A 20967-nucleotide genomic window follows, 5' to 3' on the forward strand; every position below is an offset into this window, starting at 1 on the left:
GGAGGCAACTTATTTGGAAGAGGAAATTCCTCTATAGATAAGTTTTATAGGCAACAACGAAAATAGTTGCACTTGTATATTTTTATATTAGCGAACAAACTCGTATTAGTTGTTTGTATATTAAAAATATTTTAATATGAAATATTAATTTCTAATTCTAATTATAATTCTATTATAATTTTAATAATATTAATTTCTAATTCTAATAATATTATATTCTAATTCTAATTATAATTCTAATATTTGTAAATTTTTTTAAAAAATAAATTTGGAATCGGGTGCGACATGTCGCACCCAATACTATGACGGGAAGGGAATTGGGTGCGACTAGTCGCACCCAATAAGTTGGCGGGTAGGGTATTGGGTGCGACATGTCGCACCCAAAAGTCAAATTCCAGCCTTATTCTTAAGTTCCCACGGAAAAATAGGCGCGACTTCAGGTGCGATAAGTCGCACCCAATAGTGTCGCACCTAATAGTATATACTATTGGGTGCGACTTGTCGCACTCGATAGTATTAGCTGCGGACTTTTAGGTGCGACTAAGTCGCACCTAAAGTCGCACCCGATAGTATTATTGGGTGCGACTTTGTGGGCATCAGGTGCGACTTTTGTCGCACCTGATGCCCATATTTGTAGTAGTGTGACTTGCGACTCTGATATGTTTCTTTTGCTGAGACTCTCATATTCAAATGAGGACCCAACACCGCCTCAATCGTCCTTTGCTCACCGAAGTTTGGTCAACAGGTAAGGTAATGAATTGAAATCAGCGGTGATTATTGGAGTTGGAATATATTTCTTGAATAAGATTAGCACATTAGTTTGATTTTCTCAAACTTGCGTTGATTTGAAGTTCTTTGATTGTTTCATTAGCTACAGAAATAGAGCTGTAGCAGTTTAAGTAGTTTGAATTTTTGTTGTATCCAACAAAATAACTAACAATAATAATAATAATAATAATGAAGTTCTATTTTAAATAAACTTATAAACGTATACATAAAACACAATTATACTATAACACCGAGTGTGAGTGACCACTTATATCACAGGACCATAGAGAGAGCCTTGTCCTGAAAAAGTACGTACTGTTTGATAATATAAATATATTAGAAATATTGTGATGAGTTGTATCATTTGATAACATATTTTTTAAGGCCAGGAAGGTGCGAATTCATGATGTATTCTTTCCAATCGATGCAAATTGGGTCGAAATTAAATAAATCCACTTCCGTTTTGTACATCCCCTTAGCTTTTTGTCTTAGTCGCTCTGAATTTATATCGTCGAACCTGAAAATCAAATTTAGTAACCTATTAGCTACCATTACTACAAATATGAGCATCAAGTGCGACTTTTGATGCCCACAAAGTCGCACTCGATAGTACAATAATGATATATATGGTAATGTACATCATATAAAAAAAAATTGAAAGGAAAAAATTTAAGTTAAAGATGTATAAATGAACCGTGATTATATTTATTATTATTATTATTACCCACATATTACGAATAAGCTGTATGTATTTGTATTTCTAAAAAAAAAAAAAATACTCAAGTATCTTGAATATTCTTTACGTCATTGTGAACTAGAGATATATTGAGTATGCATTTGGCAAGAAACAATATTTTGGACGCATGTAAAAGTAAAAGATCAAAAGTCATCCGACATCAATTGACATTTTACTCGTAGAATCTAAGAATAAAAGTACATTAATTACTTTATGCTCTCATGTCAAAATATATATATATATATATATATATATATATATATATATATAATATCATAGAAAACTAAATGTACGTATATAATAGCCGTGTCGTTTTCTCATAATTAATTGCCAAAGACATATTTCTTTTTATATTAAAAAAGTTGACCAAAAAGTGTAGATACTTACACGCCCTTGAACATCAGATATGGTTGGTAAAGATCCACTAGTCGCATTACCAATTTGAATTTCCTATTACTCTTGTTATAAACATCTTGAAAGCACCCAAGCATGACTATATTCAGCACCTGAAGTATCTACACAAATTTCATGCATAGAAAAAAAAAATTATAGTAAGTTAGTTTTTTGTTTTTTGTTCGGGTCTTTATGTATGACCATTTCTATAACAACTAATATATGAGTAGACCTTCAAAGGCAATAGGAAGCGGATGGCCACGTAAGCACGGAAAGCGGTCATATTAGACAGCACATAGCACTTGGCGATTGTAACCGGTTTGCCGTGCTTGTCAAGCAAGGGATTATCAGTGAAGTAACGGTAACTAAACATGTGGATGTTTGAGAAAGTCATGGGATTTCTCAATGAAGATCCAACGTGGTAAATGAATGGGTTTGATGATTCATCATTTGCATGAACAACCATCGCTACCACCATGGCATTTATCACCATGTCTGCCGGTATCTGAACCACAATAAATAAAATTTATACTGCATTGTTTATAAATAAATAAAATCTCGTTCATATTTTATTTTGGACGTAAAATATACTCCTAATGTTGCATCACATAGAAGTTTTTCTTAAAATTAGGTTAGCTGCACATAATAATTGATTTATAATAAGTTTTACATATCAAATTCAATATTTCATTTCAAATATACATGTGTATATGTTTGCAAATAAATCCGTTATTTCACAAAAAAAAAAGCAACTATTTGACGTCATTGACTAATTAATTTATCATAATAAATATAAATTATTTGGAAAAAAACAGACATATCAGTTTTAAGGGCCAATAATATGAATAATATATAACTAAAGTTACCATATCCATTATCAAATTTGGCTGGGCTAGGAAGCATGATATTTTCCCTTTCCCATAGTTAACAACAACACTGTCAAGTGTTCTGCACCCACGTTAAAAAAAATTAATTAGGCAAAATAAACTAATATCGTAGAAAAATATGATTATATTTATAATTTAGAGGTTACCTTAAGCCCTCAATCCAACCAGAAAAGGGTTCCTTATAAGTGCTTGTAATCATTGTGGGACGTATGATAACGGTTGGCAAATTATCTCTATATTCTCCCAAACACATCTCACCCATCGCCTTTGTAAATACGTATGTGTTTGGCCATCCAAATTCTTTTGCCCTGTTAAAATATAATTTATAATTGTATATTATCTACGTAAATAAACATAATTTATTATTGCTCATGACCAAAAAAAAATATTTTTTAATTCTGTTCATACCATAAAATATAATAGTTGACATATGTAGGGTCTATTAATTTGATCTAATATATTTTGATCAAGTTTGAGTTCATTAATTTTTCCATGATAGATATACTTAAAATATTACAATATCATGATGATCAGGAGTTCAAATGGTAGATTAATATATGATATTGAATATGAAATATATAAACGTTTAGTGTGTTTTTAAACAAAATTTAACTAAATTAGCATTTTTTTCCCTTTTTTTTCTTTAATATATATATATATATATATATATATATATATATATATATATATCTAGGAATAAATGTATCAAGTTGATGATAATCAACCTTTGGATGCCAAAATCTCTCATTAGTGTTGCAATTTCTGCTTCTGGAACACCCAGTGCTCTCAGCTTGTTCAGTTTCTCTGCCACAACTCTCTTTTCCACAGTATAATCTAGTTTTGTTTGTGTTGATTTTAAGGCCTCACCCATGTGGAATTCTTTCTCCAATATCAGACCCTTTCCTTCACCACACACATAGGCTGAAAATATGAAGAGAAAGTACCCACCATTACTTGATGCATATTATTAGGTTAACCAACACAGCTACTATTCATAGGTCAATGAACAGATATAAATAAATAAATAAAACCCTCCATTTTGTATTTGCACTTGTTTTAGGAAACAGCGTTTAATACCAATATTTTTCTACACCTTAATTTCAATATTTTTAAATTGAACAAAAGAAAACAATAAAATTTACTACCAGCTATACTTATGAACCTGGTCATTGATTTTTTTTATTTTTTTTTGAAATATCTATTAATAAAAGTCACACAAGGTTGGGAGCAGTTGCTTAAAAAAAATGTTATCATCGGGGTTTTTAGATAGCAAAAAAAAAATATTATGATAGTGTAAAACACAAGAGGAAGTTTGTGCATTAAATAAAAAAAATTATGGTGATAAATATAGGTATTGATTAGGCCTAGTATTGATATAGAATATTATCACGTCGTTATGTCAAACTCAAGAATTTCCTTACGATATTTTCATTTCAAGCAAATATATCTTGTATAATTACCCACTTAGATATATAGATTTTATTGAAAACAAAAGCTCCATTCACCATAATTTTATTAAAATGTACATATACTTTCATGAATTTACTAATAGAGAGGAGAATAGTTGGTTAGTCAACCACTTACTACGTACTCTATACCAAATTCTTTTATTTTGGAATACAAATTTAGTATAAACTAGTGCTATTTTTTTTCTCAACACAATTATATAACCGAAAAAACGTATCATAACCAATATACGAATACATAAAATATTGTAGTAGACTCACCGGTTGATACGTGAAGAAGAACCTTGAGCTTACAACACTTCTTTGCGAATTCCAAAACATTAACAACCCCCATTGTATTGATGGCCAGAGAAACGTCATATCTACAACATTGTTGTTTTTGTTTTCTCAATTATGCCATATAAGACATGCATGTCCACGTGTATACATATATTATTGGGTCTACTAAGAAAATAGTCAATTCAAACGTTTGACATTACAAAATAACCAACGTTTGATAAATTTTTAGTAAATAGACAATTTCATACGTAAATCTTAAATAAATAGTCATTTTCATATAACAAACGTTGGCTATTTACATACAATTTATGTTTAAAAGTGATTATTTACCAAAATTTTATCAAACATTGACTAGTTAGCAATATCGTTAAAGTTGATTATTTTGCTTTTTTTCGTATATTATTAGCGTACGTACGTACCTCTCGTAGAAATCGGTAGTTGCAGCAGAATTTACAATGATGTCAATATCTTCCCACATCTCTGCGATCAAATCGGAATCTTCGATTCCCAAGTTGTCACAAGTAATGTCTCCAGGGACTACAACTAATTTCTCTGATGTGATTGAGCCAAAATCTTTACCAAACGTTTCTCTCACAACTTTGAACAACTCGGTTCCTACGACCTATATATTATATATATTGTACGAAATATTTCAATCACGTAATTATGATAGCTATTATATATAGCGAGTCAACACGTGATCCCTAAATAACGTACGATTCATCAATGAATAACTTTATATGATCAGGCACGTCAAGAATTTGGGTATGATTTGATGAAGAGTTAAATGATCATCGCTATGCAGTCAACTCATTACTTATGTAACAAAAAATGGATAGAATGGCAATGAAAAACAAATAAAACTTATTAAGACGAACAAATGGTTAATGTTTTTTTTTTATCAATTACATGAAATGGTTTTTATAATTTCTAACGATATCCAACACCTTTTATAAGGAACAATCCCCGCTATATATAGTTGCATTAATATATGAAAAATAAATCCTGTAAATATTTTTGTTACCTCGGTTTCAAGGCGTTTTTTGGCAGAGTCGTTATCGGAAGCTCTCAAGAGAAGATACATCTTCCTTATATTTGGCTGAACCCTCAGTATTTTCTCGACAAGAACTGCATGGTTTCAAAGTTTTCAATATCACATAAGAATACTTATATACACACATATGCACGTGTGTATATATATATATATATATATATATATATATATATATATATATATATATATAATTTGAAGAAGGTACACACACTTAGCTAAGGACAAGGAGGGCAGGGCCGGCCCAAAGTACTACGGGACCTTAGGCAAAAATAAAATTTGAGGCCTTTATTTTAAAAGCATATAAAAAAAGTGGGTCTTATACATAATAATTTTTATTTTTGAGGCCTTTTTTAAAAAAAATTAGAGTTTTTTTAGATAAATTTTTTCACTAAAAATTTGAGGCCTTAGACCATGGCCTAAATGGCCAAAGGGTAAGGCCGGCCCTGAAGGAGGCCCTCTGAAATTTTGAAAATTATGATTCTACCCAAAAATCTTTTATCGATTTTATATTTTTAGCCCCAAGTTGTATGATATTTTTTAATTTGCCTCCCCCGAAATTTTCTTTTCAAATTTCTCCTTTTTCTTACTGCAATTGCTGGCTCCGCTTCTGTGTAGACATATATCAATTCATAAGAAATAATTATATAATGCGGAAATTAAATACCCTTGGCAAGAAATCCAGCAGCTCCCGTGATTAAAATTGTTTTGTCATCGAAAAATTGTTGAATTCCCTCTGATGACGCCATTGAAGCAGATTGAAACAAATACAGCAATAGAAAATAATTAGCACAGAGGGAACATGTATATATCTGGTGAAACTTCGCCAAGTTGCTACTAAAATGTGGCTTTCATGCTTTCGGAAATGAAGTAGCTCCTGAATTTCCTTTATGTAGTAAATTGGAGTATGGTAGCCATTTATTATTATAATGTATTGGTCACCTATATATTAACTTTCCATCATATTATAAACCGAATTCCTTAAGAAAAGCAGAAAGAGTTAATTTCTTTGATGTACCAACTATACGTGGGCATACAAATCAACTTAATTTATGATTGCAGTCTTAATTTGGTACAACCATATAGGGTGTAACATTTCTATACTCGTGATCTACACTATATCACAAAATAATATTCATGAGTTTTACTGGAGGTCGAATACTTATGTGTAAGATGAGAATTCCTATCAGACGATTTTAAAAATTTACACAAAACTCATCATACACGTTAAAGAGCACATATATTAATATATTATAATGAATCCTATAAATTTTATCATTTGAGTATATAAAATGGTCCCCATAATTGTTGTTCATTTAGTCCTCAATAAGTAACTATATATTACATTATTTTTTTATTCAATGGTGGTTTTGGTCCTTAGTTTTGATTATGCTTGTTATTATTATGTTGATGTTGGCTGTATTTTTATTTTTTGGCTTACAACAGAAGTGTCCAAAATGTCTTTCACGGTGTCAATCAATCAATTAATGGATTTTATTTAATTTTTAATTTAATTTTGTGTAGCTAGATTTTAAACGGTGATTACCGAAACCAAAGCTTCATCGTGAATTGTAAAATATGGTCAGTTGATTTTGTTCAATTATTATTCTCAAAGTTTTGTGTCCTTTCATTCATAATTTATTCTTGATTGATAATTGTTTATCCTAGATATTATATCCATTTTCTATTGCTTGACCTAGCTTTTTTTATTTATTTATTATTGAATCTTGACCTAGCTTTCTAATACCTAATAATTGTTTTGAATCTTATATTAGGAGTATTTCCATCAAAATTACTATACTCCTAGCTAGATATTTCTAGTGAAGTTAGGATCACGCGCTTTGAATCTTTATTATGTTGTTTCAAATCTTATTTCTATTGTTAAACACTTCGCAGGGTCCCTAGGTTGTTTAGCACAATATATTTTGTGGATGTTGACTTCCGAATTAATTTGCGAATATAATTTTGGCCGTAATCTTCGACGTAGCACTCTAACCATACACATAATACAAGTTGAAGACTAATACACCTTATATATGCTAATAGTGTTGAATATTGATCTAGAACTGTATTAGCATGATGTCATGGGTGAGTATGAAGAATCGCAACAACGAGCTCTTGATGATCGAGTAAACATAAGACCACCTCCAACACTTAATTCAAAATTACAAAAGGGTGTTTCGGGGTCCTTCGTGAATTATGCCACCTAAATTTTAGAAAATTGTAATTTTTTTCTCTAACACCAGCCAACACTTGGATTCCATTCCAAGGATGTTCAGTTTCAGTAAAAATAGTGGTCCTATATCCAATTAGACTCTAAAGTGTCTGATTCGGTTATCTGGTTGTGGGCGACGATGCATCGATGACTACCCGCTTTGTTGTAGGTGTTTTTTTATGATGGCCTTGTACCTCAGCTTTGTTGTTTCTCATCAGTTGCTTATGTATATTACTGAAAAAAAAACAAAACAAAAAACACTATTTTCTTATATACCTGAGTAGCTTCAACTTGCAATCATGTGATTTGAAGAGATTATGGTACACCATTAATTTTCACCACATTCTACTTTAGTCATATTCAATGGTTTTAAGCTTAACTAGCCGTTGCCTCATAGGAAAAAATAGTTCAATGACGGACCCCAAATCTTCGGGTACAATCGCTCAAGGGAGTACGATTAAGACAATTTTAGCACTGGTTATTTACAACTGTTTCAGTGTCGAACTGAATACTGGTGTTTATCATAATACACAAGATCAAGTGATTAATCAAGGCTTTATTTTGCAAATATCCATCCACTAGATCAGACTTGTTTGTGTTACAAAAATGAGTATACAATTTTAAGACGGGGGTTTATTGAAAGAAAGTTCAATTTGAAGGAATTCAGGTTATTTGTGGAGATTGTGCCGCCTATTACTAAAATAAATTATAAATTCAAAAAATAATGAAGTTAAAAAAAATGAAAAAAAAAAGCCTTCTTTGTTGGATGAAAGTTTAAAATATCGGCGATATATGGGGATATATCGCCGATATATCCATTTTTTTGAATTCTCGATAAAATATCTTCAATAAACGTTATTGTTTTATAATTTATCGGCAAAATATCGCGATATATCACCGATTTTTGAAAATATCGCGATATTTTGGATAGTATAAAACATAAAAAATCGGACTTTTTTTTTTAAAATATCGTCATTCTTCTACCCGTGCAATATCGTTCGACGCAGGCCATTTTTTATGCCCTATCGGCGATTATCGGTGAGAAAGCTATATATCTGTGCAATATCGTCCGGAGAAGAAGGATTTATATAGAGTATCACCGATATATCCGGATATAGCCCTAGTAAGTATATAAAGCTCGGATATTTTGAAGAAACTTGTTTTTAAGTTTTGTTTTTCGTTTTTAGATAGATTTAACTCAAGTTTTGTTGAAATTTTTTGCATATTTGAAATTAGTATATGAATATCTATCAGATCCCCAAATTTCTTTAAAGTTCCGGCGAATTTTTCATTTTTTCGACGGCTCGCCACCCAAATTGACGGCGGCCGGAGACTTTTCCGACGACTTGAAAATTTCCAGAATCTTCATTTAAAAGAGGTTAGTGTAAAAATTATGTTATTGTAGAATTTAGGATATTTCGATGTGTGAATTGGAATTTATTATTGTGGACGAGAATATGGGAAATTGACATTCGCTAATATAAATTGTGATTTAAGGAAATGTGAATCAAAACTTGTGATTGTGATTAAAAAATTGCGAATTATAAATTGTGATATTGTATGAGTGAATTAGAATTTATGATTTTGGACGGGAATATGTGAAATTGAAATTTGCTGATATAAATTGTGAATCAAAACTTGTGATTGTGATTGTGAATCGTGATTAAGAAATTGTGAATTATGAATTGTGATATTGTGGTTGTGAATTTTTTATTTACAGAAATGACAGACGAAGGGGCGATATAGTATTTTTCATAATTTGGATTCCAAGACATATATATATATAGCTGTTTAAAAATATTTATTTGTTATAGGATTTCTGTCGATATATCCGTCGGTAACTGATATATCATCGATATAATCAGTAGTCGGTATTGAATTTGTTATAGAATATCCGTCGATACTTGATATATCCGTAAAATCAAAACCTCGGTATGGATATCGGTAACGATATTTTAAACATTGTTTGAAACGAAATCCAATATATGAACTACCGTAGCACCGGAACTTGTGATTAAAAAAACAAAAAATTAAAAAAATAAAAAAAAATTCCAAACCCCAAACCAAATATCAAAGGTATGTACACAAATGACAAAATTTCAGGTACAATGAACTTAGCTATGATATGCTTGAGAAATCTCATCTCCCAAGCGACTGGCTGTGTTTTCGAGCGTTGAAGTCTGACCTGAGTTCTGAAATGAGCCTTGACTCGCCTGATAGTCTGTGTAAGCCAGAAATTACCCGATTTCATGGGGATCTACAGATGAGTTCTGAGACAAGGTCTGAGAGAATGAGTTTTTCATGTACTGTTGCAACAATATAAGCAACGGTGAATGCTGGCAAAAGTACGAAGAAACAAGTTTTTTTACGCATATAATGAAGTATAACAACATATTAACTTCTGAGAAATCTCATCTCCCAAGTGACTGGCTGTGTTTTCAAGCGTTGAAGTCTGACCTGAGTTCTGAAATGAGTCTTGACGCACCTGAGAGGTTGTGTAAGCCAGAAATGAGCTGATTTCATGGGGATCTCCAGACGAGTTCTGAGATAGGATCTGAGAGAATGGGTTTTTCATGTACTGTTGCAACAATATAAGCATCAGTGAATGCAGGCAAAAGTACGAAGAAACAAGTTTTTTTTTTGCGCATTATAACGAAGTATTAACAATATATTACATGTTGAGAAATTGTATCTTCCCAATCCGTTTGTCTTGAACCCCCTGATGCTACACAATAAATAGCAGAAATTTGAACATAAGTTTCACAAACAAGTCTTTTTTAATGCCAAGGAAAATATTATATCAAACTAAGTATGAGTACGATAACATAACATACTTGATGGTGCTTCAAATATTGAGGGTCATAGAGATTGTCTCTTATCTTGCTCTACAAACTGGTATCGTATATTGGCGGATAACCCTTGACCCACCGAAGTAGCTGTTCTTTGGAGGTTGGGATTAGTCTCAGGTCCAACTAAGCCGAAATCCAATTTGTGACCAGCTTGAGGAACTGATTCTTGCGTGCTCTGAAATGCCGGTATCCACGTAACAATATGATTGATTTTCCGCGCTACTAATCTTGCATAATCTACCAGCCACACAGAAAAATAACTGATAAAGACCAGGATGCTGATGAGACATGTAAATTGTTAATAAAATTTGAAGAAATATTTAAGTGGCTATGGGACTTGTGGCTTTTTGTAATGCCTTGTACTCTTCGATTCGTGCGATTCCATCGTTAATCTATGAATTTCCTGTTGGGATTTCTTCGTCAAAACCTCTCTCACAAACAGAAAACGAAAAAAAATAAATAGCAAAGAAAAGACACAAAAGATTTATAGTGGTTCACTTTAAATGAGAAAGCTATATTCACTTTGCCGCTGCAAAACTATAAACCCTATTGGGGAGATGTTTACAAGTACAAGTGTTTCTTGTGTTTTGGGATGATGAGAATACAACACATAGCACCCTTTATATATACTAAAGAATTGTGCAAAGTTACTCTCCCTAAACGATGTGGGACTTTTTTGTTGGGAATATTGCCCACTTGAAGATAATGATTACTAAATTCGATAATAAGATTACTTTATTAGCATTATATGATTAGTGGGTTGAGTTCTAAACAATTAGAATCAATAACAACTATCTTTCATAGCCTCCGTATCTAACTGAGTCACGTGCTGGGCACCTGAGTTCGGGAGGTGTGCTAAAACATGGTCGATGACTGATATACGCCTGGAAAACTATATCTAAAGTCATATATGTGGAACACATAGGTGAAGACTGATCACTATGTGGGAGCATTCTGCACTTGTGGTAAGTGTACGACCCGGACAGTCTTGGTGTAGATGTGTCGTTTAAGGACCGTTACGACACACTAACCGAGGCCACTATGATGGTCACAGTGAGACTTGATCTAAATCCTGAAGTGATCATGGACACTGGGTTATGTTACTGAGCTCTTTGACTCATTCGCTAAAAGGCTATTCATGCTAATCACAGCTTATGTCTTGGGAGTTTTCTCAGAGCATGATTCGAGTAGGAAGTGATTTACAGATACGGAATCCAGTCTTCCTGAAAGAAGGTTAATGTTCACTCACCTAAGGGTTGATTCCAGAACCGATAGATTGCTAGCACTTTCGAAGTAAGTAACGTTCGAAAGAATCTTTCGCTGGGGAAGCAACAATGCTTAGGGCTGATATGTATCAAGAGAAGTATAACGGATAAATTGACTTCTCTTGACAGGGGATGAACCTGGAGGATCTTGATCACGAACTGACTATATCAGTGGACATTCGTCACGATGAGTAAATATAATTCTAGTATAAAGGAGAGTTCAGTCTTGGCTTACAAGGTGGAGTATTTGACCAAGATTAGACGAATCGATGGACAAAAGAGAAAGGACTATTTCGTCTTTTTCATCGGATTTGTTAAGCTCCTATTACTAGGTCCATAGTCCCCGATTCGGCTCTGATAAAGGCGGATAAGAACTTTCGTATAATAATGTTTATCATTATTAATCTCACTTGCTGTAATTGTGATTGACAACATTAATTCTGGAAAACGGGTATTCGCAGAATTAAATAAATATTTATGGTAGACTTGTTTATTTATTGTTTGATCAAGTAAATAAACAATTATGAATTATTTGTTTATTGTTGGACCAAGTAAATAAATAATTAATTGGGTTTTAAGCAATTGGGCCTTGCACACATGGAAAATTCGAATTAGGATTTTTGGCACTAGGGTTTGCGCAAATCTCCTTGGCCGTGTGCCATCAAGTTCGAAATTTCAATATTGGTATTTACCAATATTTTCTCTTTAGTTGTTTAAATAAAGGAGAGAGAAAAATATAAGATATTGTCCTATATTTTCTCATTATTTAAAGGAAAGTATTTAGGAGAATATTTAGGAGAATAATATATTCTCCTTTATTATCTCACTAAATAAATTATTCTCTATTTAAATAAAAGAATAATATCCCATAGATATTGATCTGATGGATGAGAGAAAAAGTAGGATTCACTTGTTGAGATCCAATGGCCTAGATTAAATCCTCTAGTGTGAACACAATAAAAGGAAATAAAATATTCTGGAAGATTCCATGAATATCTCTTTTTTACTACTATAAATAGGGGTTCATGAGAAGGCAAAAATTAAGAATTTTGACCTAATAATTTCGTGCACTCTAGGCTACCTTGGCCGTGCATCTACCTCTCCCTCCCCTCGGAAATTCGTTTCCATTTTTAGTAAAATAAGAGCGAGATCTCGAAACACCTAGTTTCGTGATCGAGTGAGATAAAGACTGTGCCCACTCATCTTTCTTATTCGTCTCGGAGATTACGTTTCGGAAGACTAAGGTGTCATCCTCGAGTCCTTCATCAAGACGACGCAAGGAGTACGCGATTGGATTGGAGCGTTCTGTAGCTGAACCGAAAATCAATGTAAGTACTCGTTTACTCTTATATCGGTTGCTTGACTTATATGCTCTCGTGAATTAAATTAATTAAACATAACTAGATCTTGTTAATTATAACCATAATTTAATTAGCTTATGATCAGCGTAATTAATTATTTTTCCGCATTAATATGGTTATACGGTGGAATCATCTCAAACGAGTCGCATCGGAGCGATCGTTCGTGTCCGATGCGAGCTCGATTCACCGACAAGTGGTATCAGAGCGATTGTTCGTGTCTGATACCCACTTGATTCCACAACATTTTTTCCAATTCCTTAAATTAGGCTCCACCACTAACAATCTCTCACTTGGAGACTAATCTCATCACGCGTCTCCATCCTGCAGCAGCGACTCAACTCATCAGACGAGGAGCCCAACTGAGGTCGAGCACAACCTCAATTTATTATATGGCACAGACTTCGTAAACATGTCGGCGGGATTCTGACTCTCTGCGATCTTCTCAAGCACCAATACACAATCTTCTAACGCCGACCTGATGAAATGGTATCTCAGCTGTATATGCTTCGTCCTCGCATGATACACTGGGTTCTTCGCCAACTGAATGGCGCTCTGGGTGTCACTGTACAGCACACTCCCGTCATGGTCTTGATCCAGCTCGCGCAGAAACGTCTGCAGTCATATCATCTCCTTCGTGGCCTCGGTGATGGCCACATACTCCGCCTCGCAGCTCGACAAGGCGACAATCTTCTGCAACCTTGACACCCAGCAAATAGTCGTCCCTCCAAACGTGTAGACGTACCCGGACGTGCTCTTTCTACTATCGATATCGCCCCCATTGTTAGCGTCGACGTAACCTTTAAGTCCTAGCTCGGACTTCCTGAATACCAACGCTGAACTCAAGCTGCCCTTCAAGTATCGGAGGATCCACTTCACAGCCTCTCAGTGCTCTCTCCCCGGGTTACTCATAAACCTGCTCACAACTCCCACTGCATGAGCAATGTTCGGCCTCGTGCACACCATTGCGTACATCAAGCTTCTGATGGCCGAAGCATAAAGGATCTTGTCCATGTACGCCAGCTCGTCCTCTGTCACTGGTGACTTTTTCTTGGACAATTTGAAGTGGCTTGCCAGCGGCGTGCTGATCGACCTCGCGTCTTCCATGTTGAAGCGTTGGAGCACCATATTCGCGTACTCCTCCTGTGAGAGCTCGATGCTCTCTCTCTCCTCTTGATCCTCATCCCGAGAATCTGCTTCGCGGCTCCTAGATCCTTCATCACGAACTCTTCGGACAATCTCTTCTTCAGCTCGTCGATCTCGTGTAGGTTGGCACCTACGATCAGCATGTCGTCGACGTAGAGTAGAAGAATCACATAGGAGTCTTCAAGTCTCTTGAAGTAGCAGCAGTGGTCGGCCTCACACCTGCCGAACTCAGCACGCTTCATGAAGTCGTCAAACTTCTTGTACCACTGCCGTGGGGCTTGCTTCAGCCCGTAGAGACTCTTCTGCAGCTTGCACACGAGCTCCTCTCTTCCTTTCACGTCGAAGCCTTCGGGCTGCCTCATATAGATCTCTTCATCGAGATCACCGTGAAGAAATGTTGTCTTCACATCCATCTGTTGCAGATGCAGATACTCCTTGGCAACCAACCCCAGTACGGTTCTGATCGTCACGAGCTTGACGACCGGAGAGAAGATTTCTATGAAATCGATTCCCTCCTTCTGCTGGAAACGTTTCACCACCAGCCTCTCCTTGAACCGTTGGCTTCCATTGCTCTCCTCCTTTATCCGGTACACACACTTGTTGTGCAATGCTTTCTTCCCAGCTGGTAACACTGTCAGCTCCCAAGTATGATTCGTGATCAGCGAATCCATCTCGTCCTTCATGGCCTGTATCGTCTCTTCGTAGCATTCTGGCTCTACTCTGTCTGTCATGAGGATGTAGTTGAGAGTTGGAGAGAACTTGTTTTAATAATAGCAAGTTGTAATTACATGCTCTAATTTTTTAATAATAGCAATTGACAGACTTAGTATGTTTGAATAATAAATTGTTCAAACCACTCAAGAAATTTAATTGTATTTTTTGTTATTGAGGAAAACATCTACACACTCTATAAATTTGCATTTTAAGTCACGGTACTTGTACTATATTGGATGTAAAAAAAATGCACATTCTAATTTGTAATAGTTTAAGTTTATTTCTAAATGTTTTATTTAATTTCTAATTCAACTCATTCTCACTAATCTAATTCACGGGTCGTCGTGATGGAAAAATATTACAATGCAAGCGAAAGATAGATGACTCAAGAACACCGTCGACACATATTGAAAATTCTAGCAAATCAAGTAAGCTCTAATTCAATCTTTCCGAGCTTCATAATGATCCTGGATTACGAACTACAATTTCAGAGTATAGTCCTAGCATCCGAGATCAAGTTCGTCAGGCTTTTACGCAAAGAGGTCCTTGTCAACCTCGCAATCATAAGTTTCCATTAACAACCGCCGAAATTCAACCGAGAAGATATGTTGCTAATTGGTTTGTTGAATATTTGATAGGTGCGTTTATTACGCGTAAAACTCCTATTTCCCGACTAAAAACTAATGAGTCCTCAAGTGTTTTTGATAGTTTTTGTGTATTTATGAGTGATTTTCAGGTTTAAGAGGTCAATTGGGTCTTGAGGAGGTTATTAGCACATCATGTGACGATTCCGAACAATTTCAAGGAGATTCATACACATTTGGACAACTTGGAGCGAAACAAGGAATACGACGTCCTCTTATGCAGGATTTTGGGATTTTTAAATGATGATTTTGGATGATCCACTTAAAGAACTGGATAGAGCTCTCTCTTAGCTTTCCAACACATGTTTATTTGCAAAAATCGGACGTCGGAGCTAGGAGTTACGACCGTTTAAAAAATGTGTGCAGCGAATAGGACGCGCGCGGCTCGCGGAAAAAAGCGCGCACTGCGCGGACGAAAATTTCGCTGTTTTCGGCTCCAGAGTCATAGGCGCGGACCACGCGAAGCCGAAAAAATGGACTATGCACCGCACGGTCCCAAAATCAACATTTTCCAATGTTGCGTTTCTGAGCGGATTTTGGCCATTGGATAAAAATAAAAAGTCCATATGGCTCCGAAAATAACCCCATCCAGCCTTAAAAAGACAAATATAATCAGACTAAGGCATGCAAGGGATTGGGAGATCTCATCTCATCTCATGGGAGAGAGAAATGTTCTTTTCTCTTCATTTTTCCTTAGAGTTTCTCTTGGTTTTGCTTTGGAGAAGAAGGAGATCGGAGTGTCATCTCACCTAAGTTCGTCCAGCCACCACCACCATAGTTTTATCCTCTTCCTCGTATCTCTTGAACTCCATTTATTTATGAAGATTATGTTGGTTTCATTGTTCTTGCTTTATGTTTGCTTTGTTCTTCGTATCACCATGAACTAAGCCTCCATAGGGCTATGGTGTAGCGAGTTCTTGATGGTTATGGATTCCTAATGCTAGATTGATTTTATTGTTGTTGTGCTTGTCATGTTGCTTAGTTCAAATCCATGCTTAATGCCTTGTATGAGATTAGCTACCTTATGCAAGTTATGTAATGCTTGAGAAAGATTGGGTAGTTGTGCGTTTGATTTGGATTACTAAAATACATTCCTAGGCTAGAGATAGCTAGGTTGATTTAGACTCGTGTGTGTACTCTTGTTGTGAATGCTTGCCGTGCTTTTTAGGAGTTGAGATCGAGAGATAAAACTCCGGTATTGGGTTTAGGTTGCTAGATGCTCGAGAGAGATTTAGTGGTACGATTAGCGTGAGTACGAGTAGTAATATATGAACAACAATACTCGTGCGTAATTTCCGTGAATCCGAATTCGTAGATTGAACTCATGACACCATAGTCATCCTTCTTCATAATCGTAAAACCGTTCTTTAGTTTTGTTAATTATTTTATTTACTTGTTAGATAATTTTGTGACAAACCTTCTATAATTATTTTTGGGTTCTCATACAAACTTGTGAATCTTGAATCTTCAATTTAGCTAGTCCTCGTGAGATCGACTCGCACTTGCGATTTATTACTATTGCGACCACGTGCACTTACGTGTGCGAGAATTTTCACAACAATATTCTAATTGGTTAGAATATAATATAACTAAAGATGCGGCATTCTGCCTTTTTTTTGTTTTCAAACCGGATAATGGAGAACAAGGACGTGGTGACTCTTTCGTGGTACCAGATTTACAAATTTCAAAAAGAAAGATAGACTTCAAAAGCACGTTGGAGGTCCTTCAAGTGCCCACAATCAATCTCGGAAGAAATTTAAAGACTTGATTAATCAAGAGCAACATATCCGCACATTTTTGGAGAAGCAATCAGAACAAGTTCGTAGAGAGTATCGGAATTGTTTAAATGCATCAATTGATTGTGTTCGATTTCTTCTAAGGCAAGGGCTTGCCTGTTGCGAGATGATGAGTTTGAAAATTCAAGAAATCGGGGTAATTTTATTGAACTTTTGAAATTTATGTCTGATCATAACGATGACATCAAAGCCAATGCTCCTGAAAATTTGAAGCTTACATCCTCCAACATTCAAAAAGATATCGTGCGGGCTGCCGTGGAAGAGACTTTAGGTGTCATCATGGAAGATATTCGTGGTGCACTCTTCTCTATTTTAGTTGACGAGTCATGCGACATTTCAATGAAAGAACAAATGGTGCTTGTTTTACGTTATGTTGATAGAAATGGAAAAGTAATCGAGCGTTTTATAGGAATTGAACATGTTGCCGATACCGCAGCCTGCCAGGCTTTACGCGAAAACATGTCGCGCATATTATTAGTCTCAGAGTCTCGAGTTTTTTTTTATCAAATAGTTTCAAGACTAGATATAATTGTCAAATGCCTATATGTAAACAATCTAATACATATAATCGTCTCTCGAGGATAGAAGGGCTTACAGATACTTGAGGTGTTTTTGATGAAAACCCGGTGGCAGCTAAGCCCTCCGGTCATGTGAACGCCTCTGATTGTGATTCGCCATTTGAAGAAGATCAACTAAACGTCACTGCATAAAAATCCAAATAAGGCATGGAAAATGAATCTTGGGCGTTATGTATATATATATATATATATATATATATATATATATATTAGTTTGAATGTTCTTTATGATTAGTGTTGTTGAATACCATCAATTTGCGCGCATTCCATAAAATTTATAAAACATCATAGTGTAGATCCGTGCTTGCCAAAAGGCTATAGGAATATGATGATAGTATAAATTTTAAGTGAGGATACTTGGTAATTTTACTTCAAAATAAGGCATGAAAATGGCAAATTACGTAGAGTGGGAATAAAACCTAGACAATTAAAAGAGGACATTTGTATCCAAATCATCTAGTGTAACGTATTAAAGAAGAAAGTCTCCGAGGAAAATAAAAAAGTCACTAAAAACAAGGAAAAAAAAAAAAAATCGCAGTATATTTTATTTTATCTATATACTCAAATTAGGAAACATATCCGTAGTCTTTATTAAGCAACAGACGCGTATCGGTGATCTTAAACTATATGTACATAGAACTTAATTAGAAACAGCGTTAATTGCCTTTTAACCCTAAACCCCAACCCCAAATCACCTCAAAGTCGAAAACCAGTTGCTTGGAAAAGGCGTGAAAATTCAACCTTGGGATTACAAAGTTGACGAAGAAACCCATATTACTCTACAGTCTACACAAGGTATGATATCGTCCTCGTTGCATTTCTATCAGCTTTTTATTTCTCCTCGCCTGATAATATATTATCACCATTATTGATTTTCCAAAAGAAAACGACGTATTATCAATGGTACCTGCACACTGCAGCTAATTATTTTTCGAATAAACTTATAGAAACACAGTCTTATTTATTTTTTCGATCGCAGCAATATAGATTATAATTGCTTTGTGTTCGGGATCATCATTATATTATCCGCTTCTAATAATTTTTAGTACTGGCTTTGGTTTATGAAAGAATATTGATCGGCATGGCAAAGTTTTCGGACTAGCCCGAAGACGTGGTAGCGAAAATCTGGTCGCTCTTAGCCTCTTACCAGTAAAGTCAGTGTTAAGGCTAAAGAGCGTCCAAAAACCATGGAACACTCTGGTGAAAGCTCTCGTGAAGACTCCGAGTTTCGTGGCAGATAATCTCTACAACATCAAAAACAGTTGTACCTCCTCGTCCTTCATATTGACTAGGAAATCACCCTCCACCACAACGATGATGACGTGGAAATCAGGAAAAACCCCTTCAACGGCATGGAATCCCAACTAGGAAAAGAGAGCTTAACGGCGTACTTTGCACCGTCGATAACTCTGGTGGAGCCATCAAGCTCATGAATCCGGCGACCAGAGCGCTCAAGCTCATCCCGGGCTCGCGCTCCTACGTTGTCAATTTCGGATTCGGCTACGACGCGATTAGCAAAGCTCGCAAAGTCGTCGAGATCATCTTCGGGGATCCGACGCTGATGAACGCGTCGAAGGTGTACGAGCTGGGAAAGAACACGTCATCGTCGGGGTGGAGAGAGGTCGAGATGTCTGAGACCCACGCGTTCTATAGTCTCTATCCATTAGCGGGCTTATTCAGCAAAGGGTTTCTCTACTGGCTCGGGCACCCGAGGTCTGTCCTGATCCACGAAAGCGCGCTCATGTCCTTCGACATGCACGGAGAGAGATTCGAGACGGTGTCTTTGCCGAGCAGGCTCGGGTTGGGTCGCAGCGAAGGGCTGGTTCCGTGGAGGAACTCGACGATCGCGTGGTATGTAAGCTCGGAGGATGGGTCGAGCATTGGGGTTTGGGTTATGTCATCGGAGGAGGAGAAGCGCTGGACCAAGTGCTTGTCGATCCCGATCGTAGTGGACGAGCTGGGTTCAGCGATGGAGCCCAAGGGGCTTTGGAAGAACGACGATGATATAATTATGAGTGATCGGTTTCATCGCAACTTGGTCTCTTACAATGTAGTCGACGACAAGTATAGGCTTATCTACAGAAACTCGAGCAACTCGTTAGAGTCTAACGTTGATCCCATGATTGATGTGTACATTCTTGAAATGTGTGGTAGCCTGATTTCTCATGTAGACAGCTTTGTTTCCATATGATTATTATAATTCGAGTATTATATACATATATATATATATATATATATATATATATATATATATGAATTTATGTGGTTAAATAGCTGTGCAAATTAAAGTGAATTTTGTGTGCACTGAAGTTGAATGCTAGTGATAAGAGATGACCCTAATAGGTGCGTTTATTACGCGTAAAACTCCTATTTCCCGGACTAAAAACTAACGAATCCTCAAGTGTTTTTTTATAGCTTTTGTGTGTTTATGAGTGATTTTCAGGTTTAAGAGGTCAATTGCGTCTTGAGGAGGTTATTAGCGCATCATATGACGATTCCGAACAATTTCAAGGAGAATCATACACATTTGGACAACTTGGAGCGAAGCAAGGAATACGACGTCCTTTTCTGCAGGATTCTGGAATTTTTAAATGATTATTTGGATGATCCACTTCCAGAACTGGATAGAGCTCTCTCTTAGCTTTCCAACGCATGTTTATTTGCAAAAATCGGACGTCGGAGCTAGGAGTTACGACCGTTTAAAAAACGGTGTGCAGCGGGTAGGAAGCGCGCGGCGCGCGGACGAAATTTTCGCCGTTTTCGCCTCCAGAGTCATACGCGCGGACCGCGCGAAGCCAGAAAAATGGATTGCGCGCCGCGCG

General features: G+C 35.8%; 1 protein-coding gene across 1 annotated transcript; it reads right to left on the reverse strand.

The window, feature by feature from the left end:
* Positions 1–946: 946 nt before the first annotated feature.
* Positions 947–6411, reverse strand: LOC149406691 (fatty acyl-CoA reductase 1-like). The gene is made up of 10 exons (XM_089625905.1): positions 6248–6411; positions 5554–5657; positions 4949–5151; positions 4512–4612; positions 3510–3705; positions 2931–3092; positions 2764–2845; positions 2130–2402; positions 1892–2019; positions 947–1285 (listed from the first exon to the last, which is right to left on the reverse strand). The coding sequence occupies exons 1-10, from the start codon at positions 6327–6329 to the stop codon at positions 1129–1131; spliced, it is 1488 nt and encodes a 495-aa protein (XP_089482031.1). The 5' UTR covers positions 6330–6411; the 3' UTR covers positions 947–1128.
* Between the last annotated feature and the right edge of the window lie 14556 nt (positions 6412–20967).

Source organism: Urtica dioica, chromosome 1 (assembly GCF_054948205.1).
Source record: "Urtica dioica subsp. dioica isolate 48M chromosome 1, U.dioica_male_clone48M_v1_H2, whole genome shotgun sequence".
Classification (NCBI taxonomy): Eukaryota; Viridiplantae; Streptophyta; class Magnoliopsida; order Rosales; family Urticaceae; genus Urtica; species Urtica dioica.